Source organism: Microcebus murinus, chromosome 14 (assembly GCF_040939455.1).
Source record: "Microcebus murinus isolate Inina chromosome 14, M.murinus_Inina_mat1.0, whole genome shotgun sequence".
Classification (NCBI taxonomy): Eukaryota; Metazoa; Chordata; class Mammalia; order Primates; family Cheirogaleidae; genus Microcebus; species Microcebus murinus.
In genome coordinates, this window is record NC_134117.1 from 76466098 (window position 1) to 76490982 (window position 24885).

At 41.2% G+C, this 24885-nt stretch overlaps 1 protein-coding gene across 9 annotated transcripts in view; it reads right to left on the reverse strand.

Moving 5' to 3' along the window:
* LOC142875588 (WASH complex subunit 2A-like) overlaps positions 1 to 24885 on the reverse strand; it is a 61555-nt gene that overhangs the window by 28437 nt on the left and 8233 nt on the right. For 5 of the 9 annotated variants that reach the window (XM_076010297.1, XM_076010290.1, XM_076010296.1 and 2 more), the window contains exons 4-17: positions 22968 to 23030; positions 20689 to 20862; positions 18127 to 18220; positions 17311 to 17372; positions 15012 to 15059; positions 12691 to 12801; positions 12037 to 12121; positions 11463 to 11534; positions 10306 to 10424; positions 9777 to 9834; positions 8290 to 8349; positions 7379 to 7552; positions 5038 to 5165; positions 1996 to 2082 (exon numbers count right to left, since the gene is read on the reverse strand). In XM_076010297.1, coding sequence (XP_075866412.1) covers positions 1996 to 2082; positions 5038 to 5165; positions 7379 to 7552; positions 8290 to 8349; positions 9777 to 9834; positions 10306 to 10424; positions 11463 to 11534; positions 12037 to 12121; positions 12691 to 12801; positions 15012 to 15059; positions 17311 to 17372; positions 18127 to 18220; positions 20689 to 20862; positions 22968 to 23030 — 1335 coding nt within the window. The remainder of the gene's footprint in view (positions 1 to 1995; positions 2083 to 5037; positions 5166 to 7378; positions 7553 to 8289; positions 8350 to 9776; positions 9835 to 10305; positions 10425 to 11462; positions 11535 to 12036; positions 12122 to 12690; positions 12802 to 15011; positions 15060 to 17310; positions 17373 to 18126; positions 18221 to 20688; positions 20863 to 22967; positions 23031 to 24885) is intronic. The other 4 variants (XM_076010292.1, XM_076010291.1, XM_076010293.1 and 1 more) reach the window with 3 other exon arrangements.

The following is a 24885-nucleotide window of genomic DNA, read 5'->3' on the forward strand; positions in this document are numbered from 1 at the left end:
GCAAAGAATAAAAACAAATTTCAATATCACAATATTGGATCCTTAACTAATACCTTTCTTGGTATTGGAAAAAAAGACACTTTCATTGCCTTGAACACATCCCCCAAAATGACTTCACAGGCAAGCTTCAGCTCCATGCTTGAGATACACAGGCAGGAGTGAAAAGTCATTCCTTCTGGCCAAAGTGTTATCTTCCAGACTGCCTTGTTTTACTTCGCCTTGCCCAAGAATTCCGACAATATCCAACAAAACATTCAATGTATGATGATGCATGTGGCGCAAATCCTTTGGGGTGGGGTTTGAAATAAGGCTGCAAATTCATTTACACTCCTACCATCACGCACTGGAGTCTTGGCCATTCCCCTTGAACCTGAGTGGGCCTCTGTGACCACCCACCAACAAAACACAGCAGAACGAACACCTCTGACTTCCAAGGCTGAGACAAGAGGCCATACCACCTCTACCCAGCTCTCTCAGGAGTCTCCCTTACACCCCTAAGCCTCCACATAAGAGGCCCAGCTTCCCTGAGGCTGCATGCTGGGAGGCCACACAGGGCTGGGAGGTGCCCCAGAGGTCCCAGCTGCAGGAGTGAGCTAGTTCTCAGCCCAGCCACCTTCCGACACAAGAGACCCTCAGTGACAATTGCCTAGCTGAGTCCAAATCAACTTCTAGAACTGCGAGAGACAATAAAACTGTTGGTGTTTTAAACCACTAAGTTTTGGAGTGATTTATTCCATAGCAATAAACAACCAGAACACCTCATAAATCACTTAAATTCCTCACCTTCGGCTCTTTACATAGTCAAAATTTACTGGATGTCTTACCATGTGCCAAGCACTGGTATCAGGGATAGGATGCTGGGGATGCAAACAGGAAATAAAACACACTACCTTCATGGAGCTTACTCTAGTAGGGGCAAAGACAATGAACAAGCAAACACACACTGTCCCTGGCGACGTGTGCTGTGGTGAACAGTGAAACGGAGCAGGGGACAAAGAGTGCAGTGTGGTGTGTGCTGCCAGACTTGCTGCTGTGTAGAAGTCGTCAGGGCAGCCTCACAGAGAACTGAAAGAGGAAGCCAGCCAGCCACCTAGATTCTGGGAACAGCGTTCCGCAGGGTGGCACGAACCAGCGCACAGACCCCGAGGTGTGGGTGATGCTTGGGGAGCAAGAGGACAAGACAGTGCAGCCCCATTAACTGCCATCTTTTGGGTACTAGCCTTCAATCAAATACCAGCCTCTAAATTATTATTTACATCCAGGGCAATCTCTCCACTTCCGAAGAGCTACATGTTCACCCTGGCTAGAGCACAGAGTGCAAGCATGAGAGCCTAACCCAAGAGCCCATGGTTTCTTGAAATTACATGTAAATTTCTGCCATGTCCACATATTTTTCTGTGAAGGGGACTTATTACTTCCCATCATATTCTCATACAGATCTCCAATCTTCTAAAATAAAAGGCTAACTTAAAATTAGCTCTAAAAGGACCTAAACCTGAGGGAGTCAGAAAAAGTCATAAAACTTTTGAGAGCTGGTACGGACATGCCTGGAGGGACCGAGGCAGTCTGTGGACCAGGGCCACCCACAGCCTGTTCATGGTCATGATGAGACAAAAGGCTGTGCCAGAGTATACCTGCTATGGCACTGAGCCCACCATCTAGTTAGCGAGGCTGTCGAAAAAGGAAGCAGCGTGGTGATTTCCATTATGGTACCAGAGACTTACTGCACTGTCCACTAACAAGCAGCCTAATACTTGAGAATCTGGGAGAGAGTATTTTCCTCCTGGGAGATGCAATGGATTCAAACTCAAAGGTGAAAAGTATTGTATACACACTGCTTTCTAAAAATCGTATGTTCTCAAGACATTATTTTCAAAGAACTAAAGTACTTAACAAAAAATCTTATACCTCCACTGAGAAAAACCTGATTCAGAAATAGTTTCTAATGTCATATCCATAGACTAATAACCACAACTAAGAAAAAGAATTTCATACCTCAGAATCCTCTTCATCCGAAAATAAACCTTTTTGAGTCTTTGTTTCAGAAGGAACCTTGAGATTTTTGCTGGAATCTACGGTAACCTTTGATGAGGGAGAAAAAAGAAAAATTAAGGGTTAACATTTAAATATGATACCTGGAAATGAGGGTTTACTCAATCATTCACTTATATTTTCTTTGTACTGAGTCCTGGCCATGATAGGGGCCAGGCCACACCCCTGGGACAAGGAAATAAAGATGCCTCAGAATTTGGGCACATATAAAGTTCACACAAAGAACTAATGCAAAGGGATAAGTATGAGAAAAATGTAAAAATTGGTATAACTTATGAAAGAGGGGAAGAAAACAGTTCCTTGAGAAAGTACATGTCTCACAAAAAAACAAAATAAAAAAAAGCAATAAGAAGGAAAAAAAAAGTACACACCTCAGGGCAGTTAAGGCTGGGACACGGGGATATGATATGAGCAAGGATGCTCCACGCCAAGGGAATCATGTGAGAAGAGAAGAGCAAGAAAGCAGACGGTACATCTGGTGTATCAGACAGCAAGGTGCCCTGCCCACATGACATGGCGCACAGAAGTAGCAAGTACAGTTAGAGACAGCGTGGCATGGCAGACTGCCCCGGGAGCCTACCAATTCTGCATGCTGGGCTTCAGGTGTTTGGCAGGGAAGTCAGGTTTCACAGCAAGGACACGACACGACACGATGAGATGTGCTTTACAGAGAGGAGGGATCAGCTCCATGGATAGCGCGAGGGCCGGCAGCCAGAAGGGCTTAGCCCTTTGCACTTGGATGTCGAGTATGACTTGACACGGTTAGCAAAAATTATAGAGATTAAAATTACTCTTTGAATGTATCAATAATTTGAAATATTAAAAAATCCAAATAAATAAGTTGTATGGAAAGAAACTCCATTTTTTTATTCTACTGCCACGCTTTGTAAAATCTGGGGTATTTAAAAAATTAAATCCCGAGTAGAATAAATGAATCGAGAAAAAAGCAAGCTAGTGCAAAGAGTTAAAGATGCCGGGCACACAGCCACCAGCCAAAGACAAATATAGGTCAGTCTGAGCATTAAAAGACAGTAACAATGGTAATGGATTATCATGCATTGTATAATCAAGCAATACCAAAAGTGGGGGGAAAGAAGAGAAAAAGCTCTTCTATTCAGAAAAATGCCAGCTAATATATGTAAAAGAAATACAGAATTAGAAAAACATTATTTTGTACCCACAAACAAGATAACTGGTTCAGGAAAAGATTATCAATGGATGTTAAGGCCACTGACTGAAAGGCTAGTAGAAAGCAGATATTCACAAAGTGTCAAAGTATCACTTTAGAGATTAACTTTTTTTTTTTTTGGAGACAGCGTCTTGCTCTGTCACTCAGGCTGGAGTGTGGTGGTGTCATCACAGCTCAGTCTGGGGCTCAAGAAAGCCTCCTGCCTCAGTCCCCCGAGTAGCTGAGACTACAGGCACGTACCACCATGCCCGTTTAAGAGATCAACTTATTAATGACAGAAGAGAACAGGGTACCTTTCCCTTGGTAGGCACCATTTTAACCAAGTGACAAAACCCCACCACCATGGGGCAGACCATGGACCTGAGGTGTCTTGGGAGGTGATGCAATGGGAAGTGCACAACTTTGCCTGCCTGTATTCTTGCCAACAGTGCTTAGCCTGAATCTAATCAGAGGAAAATAATCAAGCAAATTCACCACATGACACATTCTACAAGACAATTTGCTGGTCATTGGGGGAAGGGAATGCGGGAGGTGTTGCTTGACATTTTAAAAGGAGACCAAAGAGAAAGGACAACCAAATGCAATGCGGACACATTGCCTGGATCCTGGGTTTCTTTTAAAAAAAAAAAAAAAAAGGCCGGGCGCTGTGGCTCACGCCTGTAATCCTAGCTCTTGGGAGGCCGAGGCGGGCGGATTGCTCAAGGTCAGGAGTTCAAAACCAGCCTGAGCAAGAGTGAGACCCCGTCTCTACTATAAATACAAAGAAATTAATTGGCCAACTGATATATATATAAAAAAATTAGCCGGGCATGGTGGCGCATGCCTGTAGTCCCAGCTACCCGGGAGGCTGAGGCAGAAGGATCACTCGAGCCCAGGAGTTTGAGGCTGCTGTGAGCTAGGCTGACGCCACGGCACTCACTCTAGCCTGGGCAACAAAGTGAGACTCTGTCTCAAAAAAAAAAAAAAAAAAAAAAAAAAAAGGCAAAAAACAAAAAAGCTATAAAGCTGCAGTGTCCAACCCCTGGGCCACTGACCAGTACTGGTCCATGGCCTGTTAGGAACCAGGCCACACAGCAGGAAGTGAGGGGCGGCTGTGAAGCTTCATCTGTATTTACAGCCACTCCCCATTGCTGGCATCACTGACTAAGCTCTGCTTCCTGTGAGATCAGCAGCAGCATTAGATTCTGCATTATGGTGAGTTGTATAATTATTTAATTATATATTACAATGTAATAATAATAGAAATAAAGTGCAAAATAAATGCAATATGCTTGAATCATCCCAAAACTATTCCCCACCTCCTGCTCCACGGAAAAACCATCCTCCATAAAAGGAAGTCCCTAGTGCCAAAAAAATTGGGGACTGCTGCTATCAAGGATATTTTTGGGACAAAAGAAGAAATCAGAATATGGACTATATACGAGATAATTTTAAATTGGTATATTTGTTGGGCGTGATTTCACAATGACATTTTGGAACAAACAGAAGCAATTTGAATATGGGCTGGATATTAGATTCTACTACAAAATTATTGTTCATCTCATAACTGTTAATAATGAGACTTTGGTTATATAATCTTTTAAGTTATATAACCTCCTTCTATAAAAGGAGGTCCCTGGTGCCAGATTCCTGAATCTGGGTGGCAGTTATCTGGTTATTCACTGTACTCTTTCCACTTTCTGTTTTAAATTCTTCAATATAAATGTGAAACAGAACATTACTGCCCTCTGTGCTCCAGATGAATTAGTAACATGCCCCAATTAACAGTCCTCAGTCCAGTCTTCCCGCCTGCTCACCTTTTTTTCTGCTCTTGCTTTATTCTCATCTGTCTGACTCACAGTGGCTTCTGGTAATGTCCCTGCTTTTTCTTTGAACAGATCTCCTTCCTCATCATCAAAGATATTAGCGGTGGGTTGGACTTTGCCTTTAAAAAGATACCGTGGCATAAAATTACACTAAGGTCAAAAATCCTACCACGAAATTCACAGATTAAAAATTCTTCCCTCCTAAAGAATAAATAGAAAATGCATGTTATTTCTTGGTCACTTATAAAGAAATAGTAAATGGAACTATGTTTTTCCCTTAGAATTTTTCAAAGAGTGCAACAGCAGCTAAACTGAAACATAGGACAGACAAGTTAACCATCTGGTTGACACCCTTATCCAAGCAGCAGCATCCTATGCTTATAATAGCTTATACTGGCTTCAAAGGTAAAAAGAGAACTATAAGAAGAAAGACCATTTAGGTGGACCACCAAATGAACCATTCTAGGAATCTGAAGAGTGAGGCTCGTTTATTTTTAAAAAATCAAACTATATAGAAGCACATTAAAGCAAATACTGAAATCCCCCCATAACTCCACCAGCCCACCCAAACAAGACAGACATAGGGTCCAGCTAATATACATGTTTCTAACTCTTCCAAAGGACATACTAATGAACTAACGTTAGACATTCACAAATAAGGCTATAAACTGTAAGATAATTTGAACAATGTGCCTCACCATTCACGTTTTATATTTAATGTACCTAGGAAATCTTCCCAAATCAACATGCATAGACCCATTCTTTTTAATGGCTTCATAAAATTCCACTGAATGGAAGGACCACAGCTTACCCTACTGAGGAATATTTGGGTGGTTTCCAACATTTGCCACAGGCATTGCTGTACCAAATGAGGCATGTGTCACTGAAATGAGGACACTGACTCATGAATGTCCTGAGAGATCAGCAGTTGTCCAAAAAAGCAGCATCAATTTATTTATGATGCCAAATCAGTTCTTAAAGATATCCACTAAGTGAGGCCCTCTGGAGCTGCAAGAGGCAATACTACCCCCATTCACCGGCATTTTAGTCAGCCTAGACCTGTATGCCCTATTACATCTGTCTGAACTCTTTCTAGAATAACTAGGCTATTATCTTCCCTCACATTTCTGCTTCCATTCTTACTTTCGACACCTAACACTAGAAAAGGAAAGTAAATCCAGACAGCTTGGTTCCAAATGCATTCTGGTCCCATCTATTCCTTTTTTTTTTTTTTGAGACAGAGTCTCGCTTTGTTGCCCAGGCTAGAGTGAGTGCCATGGCATCAGCCTAGCTCACAGCAACCTCAAACTCCTGGGCTCAAGCAATCCTGCTGCCTCAGCCTCCTGAGTAGCTGGGCCTACAGGCATGCGCCACCATGCCCGGCTAATTTTTCTATATATATTAGTTGGCCAATTAATTTCTTTCTATTTATAGTAGAGACAGGGTCTCACTCTTGCTCAGGCTGGTTCTGAACTCCTGACATTGAGCAATCCGCCTGCCTCGGCCTCCCAAAGTGCTAGGATTACAGGCGTGAGCCACGGCACCTGGCCTGGTTCCATCTATTCCTTACGGCATCCTTTCCTTTTGCAAGTTACTGAAAATTGTGTGCACCTTAGTGATCTACTTTTCCAGAAAAGTGCCCAATGAATCTAAGTCCTGCAATCCCGAGTGTGATCCACAGACCAGCAATTTCTGCCCACCAGGGACCTTGTTAGAAATGCAGACTCTCAGGTCCCACCCTAGACCCACTGAATCAGAATCTTCACTTTGACAAGAGCCCGGGGAGATTCATCTGCACATTAAAGAACAAATGATTTAGAGGAATGACTTCAGGAACATAAGGACTTAAATCTGAGGGGAGGAGAAAGGAGAGTGCCCAAGTAGGGGCTCAAAAGCCTGTCATAAAAGGAAAGGTCAAGGACACCTGAGCTTTTTGGCAGAGAGAAGAGAAAATGGGAACTAGGATATGACATTCTTGCTCATAAAATTTACTTAGGGCTGCTGAAAGAAAGTATGATTAAAACTTTCTCAGCAATTCTACAGTTCAGAACTAGAAATTTTGAGCAAAAATTACAGAGGAAAAGATTTCAGCTCTCTGTAAGGAAGATAATCTTAATAATTAGTTTTCAGAGAAGAAAAGATTGGTTCATAAAATAGAGACCTCCAAGGCACCATAACTATTTAAGTACAGACAAGACAACTCAGTAACAGGACTGCTCAAGGACGGATTCTGGAACCACAGGAGATACAGAACTAGGAGAGCTTATGTCCTTTTTAGGTCAATCATTCTTTTTCTGCCTAAATTCCCAGAAACAGAGGTTGGAACAGGTACCTGTCTTGGAAGGTTTGCTGAGAGATGCCGCAAAAAAATCGTCGTCGTCATCATCATCATCAAAGAGGCCAGTGGGAGGTGGGGGGTATGGGCTTTTCCCTGGAAGGGGCTGCTCAGGCTTTTGGGGTTCCTTCCGTGATGAAGCTAAGGCAGCACCAAACACATCAGTGTCCCCTGTGGGTGGAGGGACAGAACAACCACAGCCATAAGCCAGTGTGGACCTCCCATCTTTATAGAAAAAAACAGTATCATGCACCAAGAACTTTTAGTTTCAGTTCACAAAACACATTAGTAGGGCCATTGACCTCCATCCATTACTCCTTTGGAACATCCCACAACACAGAATTGCCTGGTCAGGCCGGGCGCGGTGGCTCAAGCCTGTAATCCTAGCTCTCTGGGAGGCCGAGGCGGGCGGATTGCTCAAGGTCAGGAGTTCGAAACCAGCCTGAGCAAGAGCGAGACCCCGTCTCTACTATAAATAGAAAGAAACTAATTGGCCAACTAATATATATAGAAAAAATTACCCGGGCATGGTGGCTCATGCCTGTAGTCCCAGCTACTTGGGAGGCTGAGACAGAAGGATCGCTTGAGCCCAGGAGTTTGAGGTTGCTGTGAGCTAGGCTGACGCCACGGCACTCACTCTAGCCTGGGCAACAAAGTGAGACTCTGTCTCAAAAAAAAAAAAAAAAAAAAAAAAGAATTGCCTGGTCATTCAGACACAAAAGAGTCCAAGCCCACTGATTTCCAGGGGAATATGCCAGTAAGGAGTTCTTTCTACAAGCTGTCCAATGTGCTCTGAAGCTCCCAGGTACCTCCTACTCTCCAGCCAGTCTTCCGAAGATGGCAATTTAAAAAAATGACAAAATAGCAGTTGTATAGTTTTTAAAAAAACAAACCCTAAGTTATGTTACCTAGAAATACAGAAACAGCTCCTGCTGGGATTTTCTTTCCAGGTTTGGAGGATGAAGACTCTACAATGAGGAAGAAATGGATAAGTATTTTACAAAGAAAATAACTTTCCTTGTTAGACCTACCTTTCTGAAATATGAGCAACATAACACATACCTAATAGGAAACCTTTTAAAAATAATTTTTCCTAAACAAGCCATTTTAAAATTCTTAGTATTTGCTTTTCTACTGATGTCAGGACTTTTTTGAAGGACTAACGCAGTATAAGCTGTGACCACCATGCAAGGTCACCCTTACTGTGGACGAGCAATGGCATGAGGGCAGCGGGGGAGGCCAAAGGAGGTGCTGAGCACAGCCTTCGGAGGCAGGAGCAGCACCGCCAGGGCTCCCCAAAGTAGTTTTAGCTGAACCCATTCCTGTTTGGTAAGAATGAACAAGTGAAAAAGAGTGGCAAAAACCGTGAGACAGGCAGAGGATCCACATCTCCCATCTCGTCTCATGGCCGCCCAAGACAAGACATGGCTTCTGTTCTTAAGTCCCTGTTAAATGTTTCTTTCCGAGAGAAAGAAAAAAGTGAGACGTCTGTTAAAAAATAAAAACAGTAAGAACAAGCCACAAACACCAAAACTGGGAGAGCAGAAACTGGAGGGCAAGCCAGGTTTAGGGCTCAGCAAAGCAAAGACAAGGAGAGGCTTTGGAGGGGCCCCAATTCTGATCACATGCAGCTGGGAGACTGAGTCACTTAAAATAACTAATTCCCAACTGCTAAGAACTACAACAAACCTAACAGAATAAAATTTGTAGGCTTAAAAAACAATGTTGTGTGCTTTTTAAAAACTAAACAGATGATTATGATATACACTGGCTTGGGGAATTACTGACCTCCAACTTATATGCAGTGTTAGAAATGTTTCTTTAGCTGGTGTGATGGCTCTGGCCTACAAACCCAGCTACTCAGGAGGCCAGGGCAGGAGGAGTGCTTGAGGCCTGGAGTTTGAGACCAGCCTGAGCAAGAACAAGACCCCAACACTACAAAAAATAATTTAGCTGCACCTGGCAGCTCACGCCTTGTAGTCCCAGATACTCAGGAGGCTAAGACAGAAAGATCATTTGAGCCTGGGAGTCTGAGATTGCAGTGAGCTATGATGACACCACTGTATTCTATCTATCTGGAGTGACAAAAGCAAGACTGCTTCCAAAAAAGGAAAGAAAAAAAGGAAAACTATCCCTGTCTGACTTTGTATGAATTCTCTCCTAAAAAAGAGGCCAGACTGTGATTTGGATTTACAGGTAGACGGTGCTGTTTTTTCTAAAACATGAGTTAGGGAAAATGAACTGCTTTTAACTTGACCAAGGTAAAAACAACAGCTTCCTGCTTAACAAAGAAACAAGGCTTGGAGCAACTTGAGGATCCCACGTCCTAATGGGAAAGAAAGAATTTTGGAACTCTTCACACCAAGAAGCAGAGGTAGCCTCACTCCCAGCTCACCTTCATGAAAAGGGACACGAGCTTGACAATCCTGGGGGGCTTCCGTGAAGAGGTCACTCTGGTGGTAATAAGATACATGATGAAGAATTCAAAGTAGGGAAAAATGTAGGTGTGTTTGAGGATTTCTAAGGAAAAGTAACCTATAAAATTTAAAGTTGCATATCTACTGTTTTGCCAGAAAATCAGTTGTAAAGTGAAGACTATGGCAAAATTAAGCCTTTACATAATTTAGGCCTGTCTAGGAATTAAATACAAAAATAGAAGGCAACAGATAATATAAGAAACAATCACCTCGCCAAGTAAATTATTCACTACTCACACTCTCACATCCTCTCCTCACCTAACAAAGGACATCAGGATAGCGTATTTCTCATTCTATGACCTTAGTTCAAAATGTCCCAAAATATGAAAGTAGAAGCAACTTCCAAAAGAGAAGCCATTTTGTTCCCCACTAAAGGAACAAAGTGCATTTCTTCCTTGTGGACCATGACATAGCTACAAGGAGCATGGCTGGGTACCACTGACTTACCTCCTCATCCTCATCATCAAAAAGTCCCTTGCCTCCACTGAACAGGCCGCCTCTAGAGCCAAACGGTGAGAAGTCTTCGTCGGTCAGCTTGGGGGGTTCAAATAAGTTATCTTCCTCATCTAGCAAATGGAAATGTTATGCAGGGAGCATTAAAGATGAGTTTGGAACCCAAATTCCCAGCTTCGCCTCTATGGCTCCAAGCGGGCATGGAATTTATCTAACCATATTTAACAAAGAGTATGTTAGGGCAGGGTGATGAATTTTAAACAAAACCTCACTCAAAAGTCCACTGATGGCCAGGCGTGGTGGCTCACACCTGTAATCCTAGCACTCTGGGAGGCTGAGGTGGGAGGATCGCTTGAGCTTAGAAGTTTGAGACCAGCCTGAGCAAGAGTGAGACCCCATCTCCACTAAAAATGGGAAGAAATTAGCCGGACGACTAAAATATATAGAAAAAAAATTAGCCGGGCATGGTGATCCATGCCTATAGTCCCAGCTCCTTGGGAGGCTGAGGCAGGAGGATCGCTTGAGCTCAGGAGTTTGAGGTTGCTATGAGCTAGGCTGACACCACAGCACTCTAGTCAGGACAATAAAGACTCTGTCTCAAAAAAAAAAAAAAAGTCCACTGAAGCCCTCAAAAGGCTCTCTGCACTCCCAAGTCTGTCAAAGCCCAGAGCAGACAGAGTAAGTTCTCTAGGCAATCTCCCCTCAGCTAGACTTACTTATTTTGAAGCAAGGATATGATTCAATTGCCACATTCAAGACCCATCACCCCAAGAAATCTGGGGGAAGGAAGAGCACACTGAGCAGCAGACAGGCGCAGTGATGAGTAGAATAAACTGACATCACTATTTAATACAAAAGGGCCCGACATATTCTTTACTAAAAACAAGTGCTACAAAGCCATAGTTTCTATACATCTAGAGAATTTTAGAAATGATCACTATAAAATCAAATAATTCAAATCTTTACAGGTACTTTCATTCCACACCCACTTCTCCTCCCAACACCCCAAAGCATGCTTTTAGATGCTTTAAAAAAGTAAATGGAAACAGACCCTATTTATCAGCATTTAAAGCAACACTTTATAAATTATGTAAGCAACATTCCCAAATCAAAAGGTTCCTAAAATACCAGAATTGCAGGAAAACACCTACCATCTGAAGGACTTCTCCTTTCCTTCTTCTCTTTCAATGTCTTCTGAGGTTTTGCTTCTCCTGAGGATAAAGCTTGAAGAATATTTCAGTTTTAATAATACTTAGCCCATGCCTGATATATATATATATATATACTGATTCTTTACATGTCTGTCATCCTCATGACTCGTAAGCTATGAGCAAGATATTCAACTTTGGGCCTGGCACTGTGGCTCACACCTGTAATCCCAGCACTCTAGGAGGCCGAGGCAGGAGGACTGCTTGAGCTCAGGAGTTTGAGACCAGTCTGAGCAAGAGCAAGACCCACCTCTACTAAAAAGAGAAAAATTAGCTGGCATTGTGGTACACGCCTATAGGCCTAGCTATATGGGAGGCTGAGGCAGGAGGATCCCTTGAGCCCAGGAGTTTGAGGTTGCAGTGAGCTATGATGATACCACAGCACTCTAGCGGGGGCAACAGAGCAAGATTCTGCCCCCCTCCAAAACAAAGGAAAATCTTCCCTCAGTGAAGCTAGCAGAGCAGCAGAGGGCCCTACACTTCACCAACCACCCATTACCACATCTCTGTGGCTCACTTGTCTGTTCCTGTCCCATTCGGCTCCCGCCATCCCCTTTGATCCTGGCCGCCAGCTCATCAGCAAACGTCGGTCCACTTCTTTTCTACACGCAGCAGAGACCAAAAGAATCACTTATTCTGTAGCAGACAAGCTAGTGCAGTTTACTTTCGGACACCTAACAAAATTATGTAAACAATAGCAAAAAAGTTGATCTGAGGCAAAGACAGAGCTTCATTAAATGAATTTAAATGTATGTACCCTATACAGATCACCCAGGGAACAGGTTCATAAACTGTTCCTTCAAAGGGAGATGCTCTTTATTTCCTTATTTTTTTAATACTTCACTTTAATACTTCACTTTAAAACTTAAAAATCTAGATAACAAAACTGGTAAAGGTGCTTGAGGGGTAGAGGGAGAAGCACTACAGTCTTCAAACTCTGGAACTGAACATATTCTAGATGATCTGACTTGTAAAATAGTAACATTTGGAGAAGAAAGTGGTACTTGTGAGGCAATTTGGGATGCTCACCATTATTTTCAAAAGTGTAACTGAAGTGACAAACGTGATGCAAAAACAAGATGGCTACAAATACAAGTGACAATACAAGACAAGAGTCATAGGTACCATTTCTAAAACCCTTCCAAGTGGTAGCAACTACAGTCTTTCTTACAGGTCTAGCATTTTCTTCAACATCCTCAACATCTTCCTCCTCCTTCTCAGAGTCAGCGAAAAGGTCACAGCCATCATCCTCCTCTTCCTCATCACTCATTTGTGTGGTGTGCTAAGAGTACAAAACAACAGATTAACACGATTAGATACAGTCATCAAGCTGAAAAGGAGACACTGTCACTTGGCCTTTATGCTCCTTCAAAATAGTAATAGCTTTTTAAAAGAATGATGACAGTCATGCTGTAGCAAGTTATGAAGCAGTACATGTGTTGGCACAAATAACACACAAGATTTACTGAGGATCTAAATAAAGAATTTACCCTTTAATAAGAATGTAAAAGCAAGAATATAAAATATTGAAATATTCAAAATGTCTATCACTAGAGAAATATAAACAAATTAGTATAGTCTTAACTTAATAAGACTACTGAGTAATAACTAGAAGGAATAAGCTGTAACAACTACAGAGCCATCCAAGGTAGATCAAGTCAACAAGTACAGAATGACAAACCCAGTATGAGACTCTTGCCCCTGACACATATACTCTACCACTTCCACGGACACAGACGTAATTATAATTATAAAAACAAAGAAAAGGACTTGGAAAGACACACTCCCAGACCACAATTCTGATTACCTCTGGAGAGTATGCAGAGAAGGATTGGAGGCCTCAAACGTAGCCTTATCTATTAAGTTCTAATTTTTTCAAAGGTGGCCATTAGTATAATATGCATAATTTGCACAGTGTACAACATTTTTCAGTGTTTAAATCAATCAACTATACCATGCACAATGCTAAAAGCACTTTATTACCTAATTTAATCCTTGCAACTCTGAGGTTAACTGTGGCATACAAAACCAGTAAGTCTTTAATAAGGAAAACAAATGGTAAGCCAATGCTTTTAATAACAATACTGCACTGTTTGAAAAACTGTATTTATGAACTTCAAAAGTCAACTCCAGGCCAGGCGTGGTGGCTCACGCCTGTAATCCTAGCACTTTGGGAGGCCGAGGCGGGCGGATTGCTCAAGGTCAGGAGTTCGAAACCAGCCTGAGCGAGACCCCGTCTCTACCAAAAATAGAAATAAATTAATTGACCAACTAAAAATATATATACAAAAAATTAGCCAGGCATGGTGGCGCGTGCCTGTAGTCCCAGCTACTCGGGAGGCTGAGGCAGGAGGATCGCTGAGCCCAGGAGATTGAGGTTGCTGTGAGCCAGGCTGACGCCACGGCACTCAATCTAGCCAGGGCAAAAAAGTGAGACTCTGTCTCAAAAAAAAAAAAAAAAAAAAGTCAACTCCATAGAAATAAATATCCTCCAATGGAAGAGTGATTAATAAAATCATAGAGACCAATAACATTTGTGAACACAACCAGGAAGATACAAGTACCAATCAAAAAGTGCAAAATCCTTCATTTGATTGTTGACAATTTTTATAAAGAAATACTTCCCAATTAGGGAACTGAAATACAAATTGAGACAATCTCAATACACCATGGTACATACATTATCGTAGCAAAAATTTAGCTAAAATCATCACTCCAGTGCTTATGAAATTATAGGAAAATCAATACGCATGATGCATAATTTAGAAGTATCAAGTATGAAGAGCCATTAATGGAACACTACACCACCTTATTCCTCAGAAACAGTTCACAGAAGCAAAGGATTTCTATGTATAAAAATACTGAAGGCAGCATTATCTTGAAAATAAAACTTTAAACTATTTCTGTTATATATTTAGAGACTATAATAGCATTATATATCAACACGTTTAAAAATATATATTTACAAAGCAAATTACAAAGACTATCTAAAATGAAAAGGAAACACTTACATGTTAACATAAAAAAAGAAAAGAAAATATGCATACTATGAAAAGAATATGCCCTTAGATGGATATTCAAAAATTAAGATAACTGTGCTAAGACAGTAGGATTAGTTGTTTTCACCTTATGAGTGTTCATTAATGTTATTGCTGGATTCTCTCAAATTTTACCACAGGGAAGGGGGATTCACGTAAAATAGTTCAGTTTGGGTAATTAGGCCTTCTTTTGGAGGCTCTGTTTTCCAATTTTATTTTTTACTTCTTTGTCTTCTAAGAAAAATGAAGATTAAATAATAAAGCAAAATTGGGGAAAAATACACAAAGGGGGGGTAGTTAGCCTAAATACATGAAATGCTTACAGGAATATTAGTTGTAAACATGAAAAAAATCCTCACTTTGTCATAAACTAAGCAAAAGTCATTTTTGTATACATGCTATGTATGCTTCAATTAAGATTTTAAATAAAGTCACTTCAATATTGTAGCCTTACCCGGTTTTGATCATTGTCACTATGGTTGGCAAAATCTTCATCTGACTCCTTTGGGGGGAAAAAAAGGCTTTGTTACCAAACAAGCTTTACTTGGAAGCACAGAGATGACTTCAGGTCTAAGTCTCTGGGGCAAGCTGATTCTGTGTCAAGCTGAGAAAAAGCTCTGACGCTCAGTCTGTTTGCACTGACTACTGGCCACTGTATGCATCAAGGTGCCGATGAGGTGGACAGTTGGCAATGTCATGAAGGGTTGCTCCAGTTAACATGTGATTTTTGTGGTTCACTTAAACACCTCTAACAAATTGTTCATATCATCTGCACTTTCAACTCTAACCTGTGGTTTTTAAGTTAAAGTTGCACATTTAACTAAGTTATCAAAAGTTGGTTGTGTTGGCTGGACGCAGTGGCTCACGCCTGTAATCCTAGCACTCTGGGAGGCTGAGGCGGATCATTAGAGCTCAGGAGTTCACAACCAGCCTGAGGAAGAGCGAGACCCCATCTCTACTAAAAATAGAAAGAAATTAATTGGCCAACTAAAAATATATAGAAAAACTTAGCTGGGCATGGTGGTGCATGCCTATAGTTCCAGCTACTTGGGAGGTTGAGGCAAAAGGTTCGCTTGAGCCCAGGAGTTTAAGGTTGCTGTGAGCTAGGCTGATGCCACGGCACTCTAGCCTGGGGAACAGAGTGGGACTCTATCTCAAAAAAACAAAAAGTCGGTTGTGTTATTTTACACTTAGATTCCACTCTCTACATTCCCTCCAAGTAGGATAACGACTTCCTCAGGCCCAGGAAGGGGACATTAGTATTTGCTACCAGCAACTCTGTAAAGAGCTACACTGGTGGCTAAAAACAAAGGATTTATCTAATGACCATCTGTTACAGCAAGGTTGCTTATGAAAAGCTTGTTTCCTACAAGGTTCTGTTCAGAGGACTGGAGGGAGAGGGGACTGCAGAAAGGGGAACACAGGAGAGAGGAGTATATGGGCAAAATAACTGTCTCCTTTCAGAAATCTCATCCTCAAGGAGTACCCTTCCAGGTGGCTCTGCCCTTTGCAATAACAAACATCTCATCTAAATGAACAACTCCAGATATAACTGCAATCAAGGCCCACAGACTACAGGACCCTAGACCAGGAAGTCAGCGTATGTTCTGTGGATGTGAAGAGGCTAGAGGCGGCAGCAGAGCAAAATGTGAGTGGATGCTGTAAGCATCCCCCGGTCTAGAAGGTTCTATAGTAAAAAGGGTTTAAATGTAGATTTGTTTTCCTCTAGAATTATTCCAAGAAAGAATGTACTCAAAGACTATATCCCAGGCAGAGATTCCACCAAAATACCTAACCTGGCCTCCAAAAAATATATTGGGTAAGAGAGGGATTTCATGGCAAGAGGGAGGATAATAGTGAAAGATATTAAAGCAGTTTTACTTGTTTTTGTATGTAAAACAAAAAGAAAACCTAACACCAAGGAAAAACTTCAGAATATGGCTTCTATCACTGTTAAAAGTTTTATGAAAACAGGGCCAGGCACAGTGGCTCACGCCTGTAATACTAGCACTCTGGGAGGCCGAGGCACGCGGATTGATCAATGTCAGGACTTTGAAACCAGCCTGAGCAAGAGTAAGACCCCATCTCTACTAAAAATAGAAAGAAATTAATTGGCCAACTAAAAACATATAGAAAAAATTAGCCGGGCATGGTGGTGCATGCCTGTAGTCCCAGCTACACGGGAGGCTGAGGCAGAAGGATTGCTTGAGCCCAGGAGTTTAAAGTTGTTGTGAGCTAGGCTGACGCCAAGGCACTACAGCCCTGGCAACAGAGTAAGACTCTGTCTCAAAAAGAAAACAACAGGCCGGGCGCGGTGGCTCACGCCTGTAATCCTAGCTCTTGGGAGGCCGAGGCGGGCGGATTGCTCAAGGTCAGGAGTTCAAAACCAGCCTGAGCAAGAGCGAGACCCTGTCTCTACTATAAATAGAAAGAAATTAATTGGCCAACTGATATATATATAAAAAATTAGCCAGGCATGGTGGCGCATGCCTGTAGTCCCAGCTACTCGGGAGGCTGAGGCAGAAGGATCGCTCGAGCCCAGGAGTTTGAGGTTGCTGTGAGCTAGGCTGACGCCACGGCACTCACTCTAGCCTGGACAACAAAGCAAGACTCTGTCTCAAAAAAAAAAAAAAAAAGAAAACAACAAAGTTTTATGAAAACAGATTGCTAATTCATAAATATGTTGCTTAACTAGCTAAACACATCCTAAGCTTCCTGCCCACCATGACCTAGTCACACCAAACAGTCCTCACCTCTTCCTCTTTCTCTTCTTCACTGTCCACAATACTGCCACGATCGCTGCCCACAGAGCCTTCTGGAGAGAAGAAAGATATGAGTTACCACCATAAAACTCAAGAAAATGTCCTTAGCTCCTTCTCAAAATCATAAGCCACCACACAACAGAATCACAGACACTGATAAAACCATCTATACCCATTAATTGGAATTAAAAATATCTTCATTATGGTGAGGAACAAGATATTTATATAGTCTCACAGTATTGCCGCACAAGATACTTACTAAAAAAAAAAAAAATTCATTGCACAGGAAAAAAACTGACTGTATTCCTCAAAGATTTCAAGGCCATGAAAAGCAAAGAAAGGCTGAGAAACTGTATCTGACTAAAAGATGACTGGAGAAATGCAACAACTCAATGCTGTGAGTGACTGGTCCTGCATCGAGTCCTGGACCACAGAACAAGACAGACTATAAAGGACATCAATGGGACAACTAACAAAATGGGAGCATGACTGAGGATTAAACAATAGTATTATGTCCCGTAAAATGTCCTGATTTTGGTAATTATAGTATGGTTATAGAAGAGAATACCCTTATTCTTAGAAAATACATGTACACAGAAATATTTAGGAGTAACAAAAATAAGGTCAAGTATTACATATACATAGACTCTTAGAACAAATGTGGAGAAATGTTACCAACTGGTAAACCTGAGTGGTAATATGTGAATTCTTTGCATTCTTGCAATTTTAATTTAAAGTTTGAAATTACTTTAAAATAAAAAAGATAGAAATGTTAAAAGTCACAAAATATTGGGTGAAGAATAGTACCTTCACTGGACAGCTCTCCAAGACCCACATCTTCCTGCTCCATGAACAGCTTGGACCCGATCAGATACGGTAAAGGACGGTCGATGTACAGGTCCTGTGCGTGATGGAAGGGAATCAGCCATCGAACATTTAGGCTGAAAATGAAACTGAGTTTTCCACGTGACATCCTGTTCCAGCTCACTACCCCAAATTAAGTTATATAATAAAGGTGGAGAATAAGAAACATAAAATTAAATGTAAAAAAAAAAAAAAAAAAAAAATTTCAGGTTGGTCCGAGTGCAGTGGTGTTTACAACTAATTGATCACAACCAGTTACAGATTCCTTTGTTCCTTCTCCACTCCCACTGCTCCACTTGACCAGCCTTTAAAAAAAAAAAAAAAAAAAAAAAAAAAAAAAAATTTCACTGATGTTAAAAAAGTCAAATCCCGGGTAAAGATAGCAAGGTAAAGCTGAGTCACACAGAATCTCCCCTTCCCCAAGTACCTAATTAACAAAATTAACAAACATGGCAAAAGTCCGCAAAAACTATACCAGCAGTAACCAAATGATGAAAAGGGTACAATTTCGTAGGAAAGGTCCAAAAGAACAGGACCAAGGAAAGAAACCAAAAATTCTGGGGACTGTTGATGAGTCCTAACCCCACTTTTTTCCTCTAAAACATATTACTGGTAAGCCAAAAAATATATATATTTTATATATATATTATATAATATATATAATTATAATATAATTATAATAATCTAATATGTATATTAGAAATTGATTTATTTTATAGATAAAACATAAGCATATATTATATAACTAAAATATTAAAATGTATATTTTATATTAAAATATGTATTAATATTTAATGTTTTAAAAAATATTTAAAAATTTATATTTATGTAATTTTTTGTATTAAAATATATTTTTTGGCTCACTAGTATTGCTTTATATAACCTTTTATATAGAAAAATACATATCTTGAGAATCATCCCTAACAGTCCCAAATTTGGAGAAACACATACTGACAAAATAATTCTAACGCTGGACATAACTATAAGAAAGCAGGTGGGTACGCCTGGGGTTGGGGGGTTGACACACAGCTCACTAATAAGGTGCAAAGGGAATCCGGGTGGTCTCTCCACACTGATCCGAGCTGAGAAGGGGAGACAGAGCACACACACGGCCAAAGGAAAAGCTACTGGCAATTGTGCAGTACCTACAGTGAATGCAAAGAGCTAATGAAATGGATCAGAGACTGATGAGAGCCTCTATATGACGAAAAAAAAACACTCGAGAAATAGAACAATGTTAAACACTATTGAATTTGGAAGAGTGTAGTAAAATAAGACCAGGTGAGAAAACACAGAACAAGGACAATGGCCACAGCAGCGCACGCAGGAGAGGCGCCCATGTCAGCCCTCCGCTCCTGGTAGCCCCGCCCACTATGTGCATGCTAAAAATGTAGGATCAAGTAAGTGCTCTCCCCTGGCGCTGACTTGTCCCCTATGAGGCACCACGCTTTGGCCATAATATCTCTTCCCTATCAAAAGGACTCTGAGGGGTGGTGCAGGGGAGAACAACTTTGATGTTTCACAAGACAGAAAGACCTCAAGGGTTAATATAACAGTTAAAGATACAACAGCAACCAACTGAGTGTAAAGAAAAGACGGTGCTAATTTGGACTAATTCTCTTCTCTGGGACTCAGAAGGCACTCCCAAGTCTTCCTATGAAAGAGAAAGTGGCATGTAACTTGGAAGTATCAAGCGTGGCCCAGACAATACACTTCCTAGGGTCCGCTGCTGACTTGTAAATGCAAACTGTGACAAAGCAAGCCAGCAAGTGTACTGGTGCTAAAGGATCTGCCCCCACTTAGTAGGACTCTGCAAAGCTCAAACTGGAACAGAAATGTACAACTTTTTGTGGCATGTTTTAATTCTTAAAGCACCTGTGTGCCATGAAGACTCTCTCAAAATCAACATGACAAATTTCTGTGTTTACTACTGAGTGGCTCTGTGTTGCCCTGTCTCCTTTAACAATCTGAGAAAGTACTAGTAAAGCAATCAATGCATGCAAGTCTAACAAAGAGCCAGGATGTGAACGCTCACAACAGCTTTATTTGTAACAGCCAAACTGGGAAGCAAGCCAGATGCCTTTCGATCCTTCTGCAGTCTTCCTCAGCACAGGCTACAGACTTTCAGCTCCCAATGACTTCTACCTCCCAGGAGCCTCCTCATCCACAAATCTCATCTGTGCCCCAACATCCAGCTGGAAGTCCTTTCTCTCTCAAAGCATTTAAGATGGTTACTCTCACAAATGTCTCCTCTCTCCCACCAGACAGTAATACACACCTCAAGAGTGGGAGCTGTGCCCTCTAACTTGGCATACTGCCTTGGACCTCACAGGGCTCAATCCACGCTCAGGTAAAGCACCTCTTTCTCACGGAGTCAATTTGAGATTGCTAAGTGACACACTCACCTCCTAGAGGTAAAGTCCACGATTTAGTAACTGTGTGCCCAAGTAAAGTACTCAAGACATAACAGGTGTAACAGGGAACATTTAAACTGAACGTCTTTACCTTTGGTTCAAGGATCAGTTCCACACGCTCATTAGCATCATCTTCTTCAGAGTCTGAGTTTCCTGCTTTTATATCGAGCTGCTCAAATGCACTGTCCAATACTTGTAAACCATAGTTCACAGCCTCCTGCACTTTAGGAATAAGATCTACTTCCTTCTGTTCCCGAGTCTTCTCCTAAAAAACAAATACCATGCAGTATGAATCTCCAATATATGGATATCACTCCAGGAAAACACCAAATGCTCGTTAAAGCCTAGTCTTATGCTAAAAAAAAAATAATAATTTAAAATGTCAAAGTCATATTGAAACCTTAAAATCTGTACCCCCATAATATGCCAAAAAAAAAAAAGTCAAAGTCTGATTCTGCTGAATGCCTTAACACAGACTTTTCAGCAAGACTGCAAGTTTTAAATACAAAGTGTGCCACTTTCTGGACAGGCATTAAACTACCTAAGGTCCTAGAGTTTCAGGTTCATTGTCCACAAAATCAGAAGTGCAACTATTGTGTGATGGTTCAGTTAGAGAAAGTGTGTAAAAGCACCCAAATAATGAATGGTCTCTCCCCTGATACTGGAGGAATAAAGGGTCCTAGATTTTTAAATTCACCATAACTATCAATATATTGCAGATGCATACTGCACAGTATTTGATTTTTAGGAGAACAAATGGTATTAGCCTTGGTTAACAGTCCCTTGGACAATTTTAGGAGTTAAGATTTATGAGAAAACACTCTCGCCAGAGATGTCATTTTCCAATTACAGTAAAACAAAAACAAAAAACTGGACGATTACAATTCAAATATTTTATCAAATTGTTCCCTACCAAAAGGTCAGTTTCATCTCTCGTCTATTCTATCACCCTAGAACAATGCTTCCCCTTAAAAAAAAAAGTTCGTATCACCAACCTGCTGAAAGTTTTCTGCAGGTCTCTACTTCCTACAACAGCAGCTCTCAGTGATGGTCCCCTCATACACAACTGTGCCATCAGTTGTGAGAAATACTGAAAATTATGTACTGTCATATCTATCTACCTCATGAATATTCTAGAAGTTGTTACATAATTACAGAAGGAACCAAACCATACAGTGTTGCTCTGAGGGCCAGCTGGGTATATCTTTTTCTACTTGGGTATACACTCTTCTGAGTTAAATACTTACTATTGTACTGAGTTTGTGAAAATGTGTTTGCGAAATAAATATATAGTGGCTTTTAAAAAACAGTTCACTAGGCCGGGCGCGGTGGCTCACGCTTGTAATCCTAGCACTCTGGGAGGCCGAAGCGGGCGGATTGCTCAAGGTCAGGAGTTCAAAACCAGCCTGAGCGAGACCCTGTCTCTACTATAAAAATAGGAAGAAATTAATTGGCCAACTAATATATACATATATATAAATTAGCCGGGTATGGTGGCGCGTGCCTGTAGTCCCAGCTACTCGGGAGGCTGAGGCAGGAGGATTGCTTGAGCCCAGGACTTTGAGGTTGCTGTGAGCTAGGCTGATGCCATGGCACTCACTCTAGCCTAGGCAAGAAAGTGAGACTCTGTCTCAAAACAAAACAAAACAACAAAAAAAAACAGTTCACTATCATTTTCAAATTGAACCCTGAATTGGTATAACCAGATACTTCTAGCTAGCAAATCCTTGAGTACTACCAAAAATTAAATTTATTTATTTTTTAATGCTGGGAATAGGCAGAACTGTAGCTGCTTTCTAATATCCTTTCCTCATCTAATAGCTACATCTATAAAAAATATTATTTACTGATAAAGTACCAACCTTTTCAAGTGATTTATATTATCTGGATAAATCAGAGCTAATTCAAAGCTACTCCCATAATAAATATATTCACATCCCACTGTGCTTTCCGGAGTGGGAGAAGAAGGAGAGACTCTCTGCCAGAGTGCTGGAAAGTGTCTAACCCAGAATTCAGGCTACAATGGGAGACGGAAGAGGGCTAATGCATTTGTAACACATGAAGCCACGGAAAAAAATGACCTATGTGGTCTGCAAAACCTATAATATTTACTATCTGGCTCCTTACAGAAAAACTTTGCTGACCTCTGCTCTATTCTTACACCATAATTTGGGAAATTAATCTATATATTACTTAATATGCTACATTTCAGAAACAAATGCAAGCGTTCAACTGCCAGGCTGCTAAAGGAGCAACTTCCCCTCTTCCCCCAGTGCCCTGCCCAGCAGCCCCCACCAACCACAGGACAACTCTCCAGCACGTTTCTTCTTAGAGCCAAGAACTCAGTGGAGAGTGACTCCATGCAGGTACCTGTTCTGTTCTTTCCACGTCAGCCTTGGGTACTGGCTCCTCCACTTCTTCATCATACACACGCTGAATGTGAAAACAAATTCATTTTCAGAAGGTCAAAATGTCATTTGAAATAAATCACAACATAACAACTCAATATTCAGTTAAAAAAAAGACAAAGATGGGGAAGAAAATGGTTATTTAAATGGCTGAGGCCACTTCCAGTGGGTTATGGACAAATAGCAAAGAACAACAATCAATTCACCAAAAATTAATAAAAAGATACAAGTGACTAGGAAACATGAAATAACTTTAACCTCACTGATCAGAGAGTTGCAAAAAGTAAGTAAGATACCAGTTTCAAACCTTTTCATTTAACCTAATACATAACGTTGATGGGCAATGATACAGGTATTCACCCAAGGCTACCGAGAATGTCAACTGGTGTAACTTATCAACCGGGTAACAAGAGTATTAACATTTGGAACAGTAGAAATGGTAAAGGTAAAATATATTTTCATTTTGTTGCTTGAAATGACTGATAAATTTTTATTATCCCATTTACATAAAAGCAGATAGCCAAAATCTCCCACTGATTTTTAAGGCCAAGGCTTTTAACTAACCCTTACAGTACCAACAAGCAGAATTCTCTTTTCCAGAATAAATCCGTCATTCTGCCAACTTACTATGACTTCCTTTTTCCAAACTTTTTTTTAATTACTTTTTATTATTTTATTTTATAGACAGAGTGGCCCAGGCTAGAGTGCCATGCCATCAGCCTAGCTCATGGCAACCTCAAACTCCTGGGCTCAAGTGATTCTCCTGCCTCAGCCTCCTAAGTACTTGGGACTACAGGCATGTGCCACCATGCCCGGCTGATTTTTTCCATATATATTTTTAGTTGACCAGCTAATTTTCTTTCTACTTTTAGTAGAGACAGGGTCTCACTCTTGCTCAGGCTGGTCTTGAACTCCTGAGCTCAAACGATGCGCCCGCCTCAGCCTCCCAGAGTGCTAGGATTACAGGCGTGAGCCACCGTGCCCGGCCCTCCAAATTTTTTTTTTTTTTTTTTTAAGACAGGGTCTCACTTTGTTGCCCAGGCTAGAGTGAGTGCCATGGCATCACCCTAGCTCACAGCAACCTCAAACTCCTGGGCTCAAGCAATCCTTCTGCCTCAGCCTCCCGAGTAGCTGGGACTACAGGCATACGCCACCATGCCCAGCTAATTTTTTCTATATATATTAGTTGGCCAATTAATTTCTTTCTACTTATAGTAGAGACAGGGTCTCGCTCTTGCTCAGGCTAGTTTCGAACTCCTGACCTCGAGCAATCCACCTGCCTCGGCGTCCCAGAGTACTAAGATTACAGGCATGAGCCACCTCGCCCGGCCACCAAATTTTTTTTTTAAACTACTTAAGTATAACACACTTGTTATAAAAAGTCAGTATAAATGAGTTGATTAAAATGTTCTGGAAATAGTGCCCATAGTTATAAAACTTTATGAATACACTAAAAACCACTGAACTGTACACTTTTTTAAATGCTGAATTTTGTCGTATGTGAGTTCTATGTCAATTTTTAAAATTTTAAGTCAATATAAAGACATATGTGGGCCGGGTGTGGTGGCACTCCTGTAATCCTAGCACTCTGGGAGGCCGAGGCAGGTGTATCATTTGAGCTCAAGAGTTCAAGACCAGCCTGAGCAAAAGCAAGGCCCCAACGCTACTAAAAATAGAAAGAAATTAGCTGGACAACTAATATACAGAAAAAATTAGCCGGGCATGCCGGTGGCACATGCCTGTAGTCCCAGCTACTTGGGAGGCTGAGGCAGAAGGATTGCTTGACCCCAGGAGTTTGAGGTTGCTGTGAGCTAGGCTGATGCCCCAGTATTCTAGCCCAGGCAACAGAGCAAGACTTTGGCTCAAAAAAAAAGAAAAAA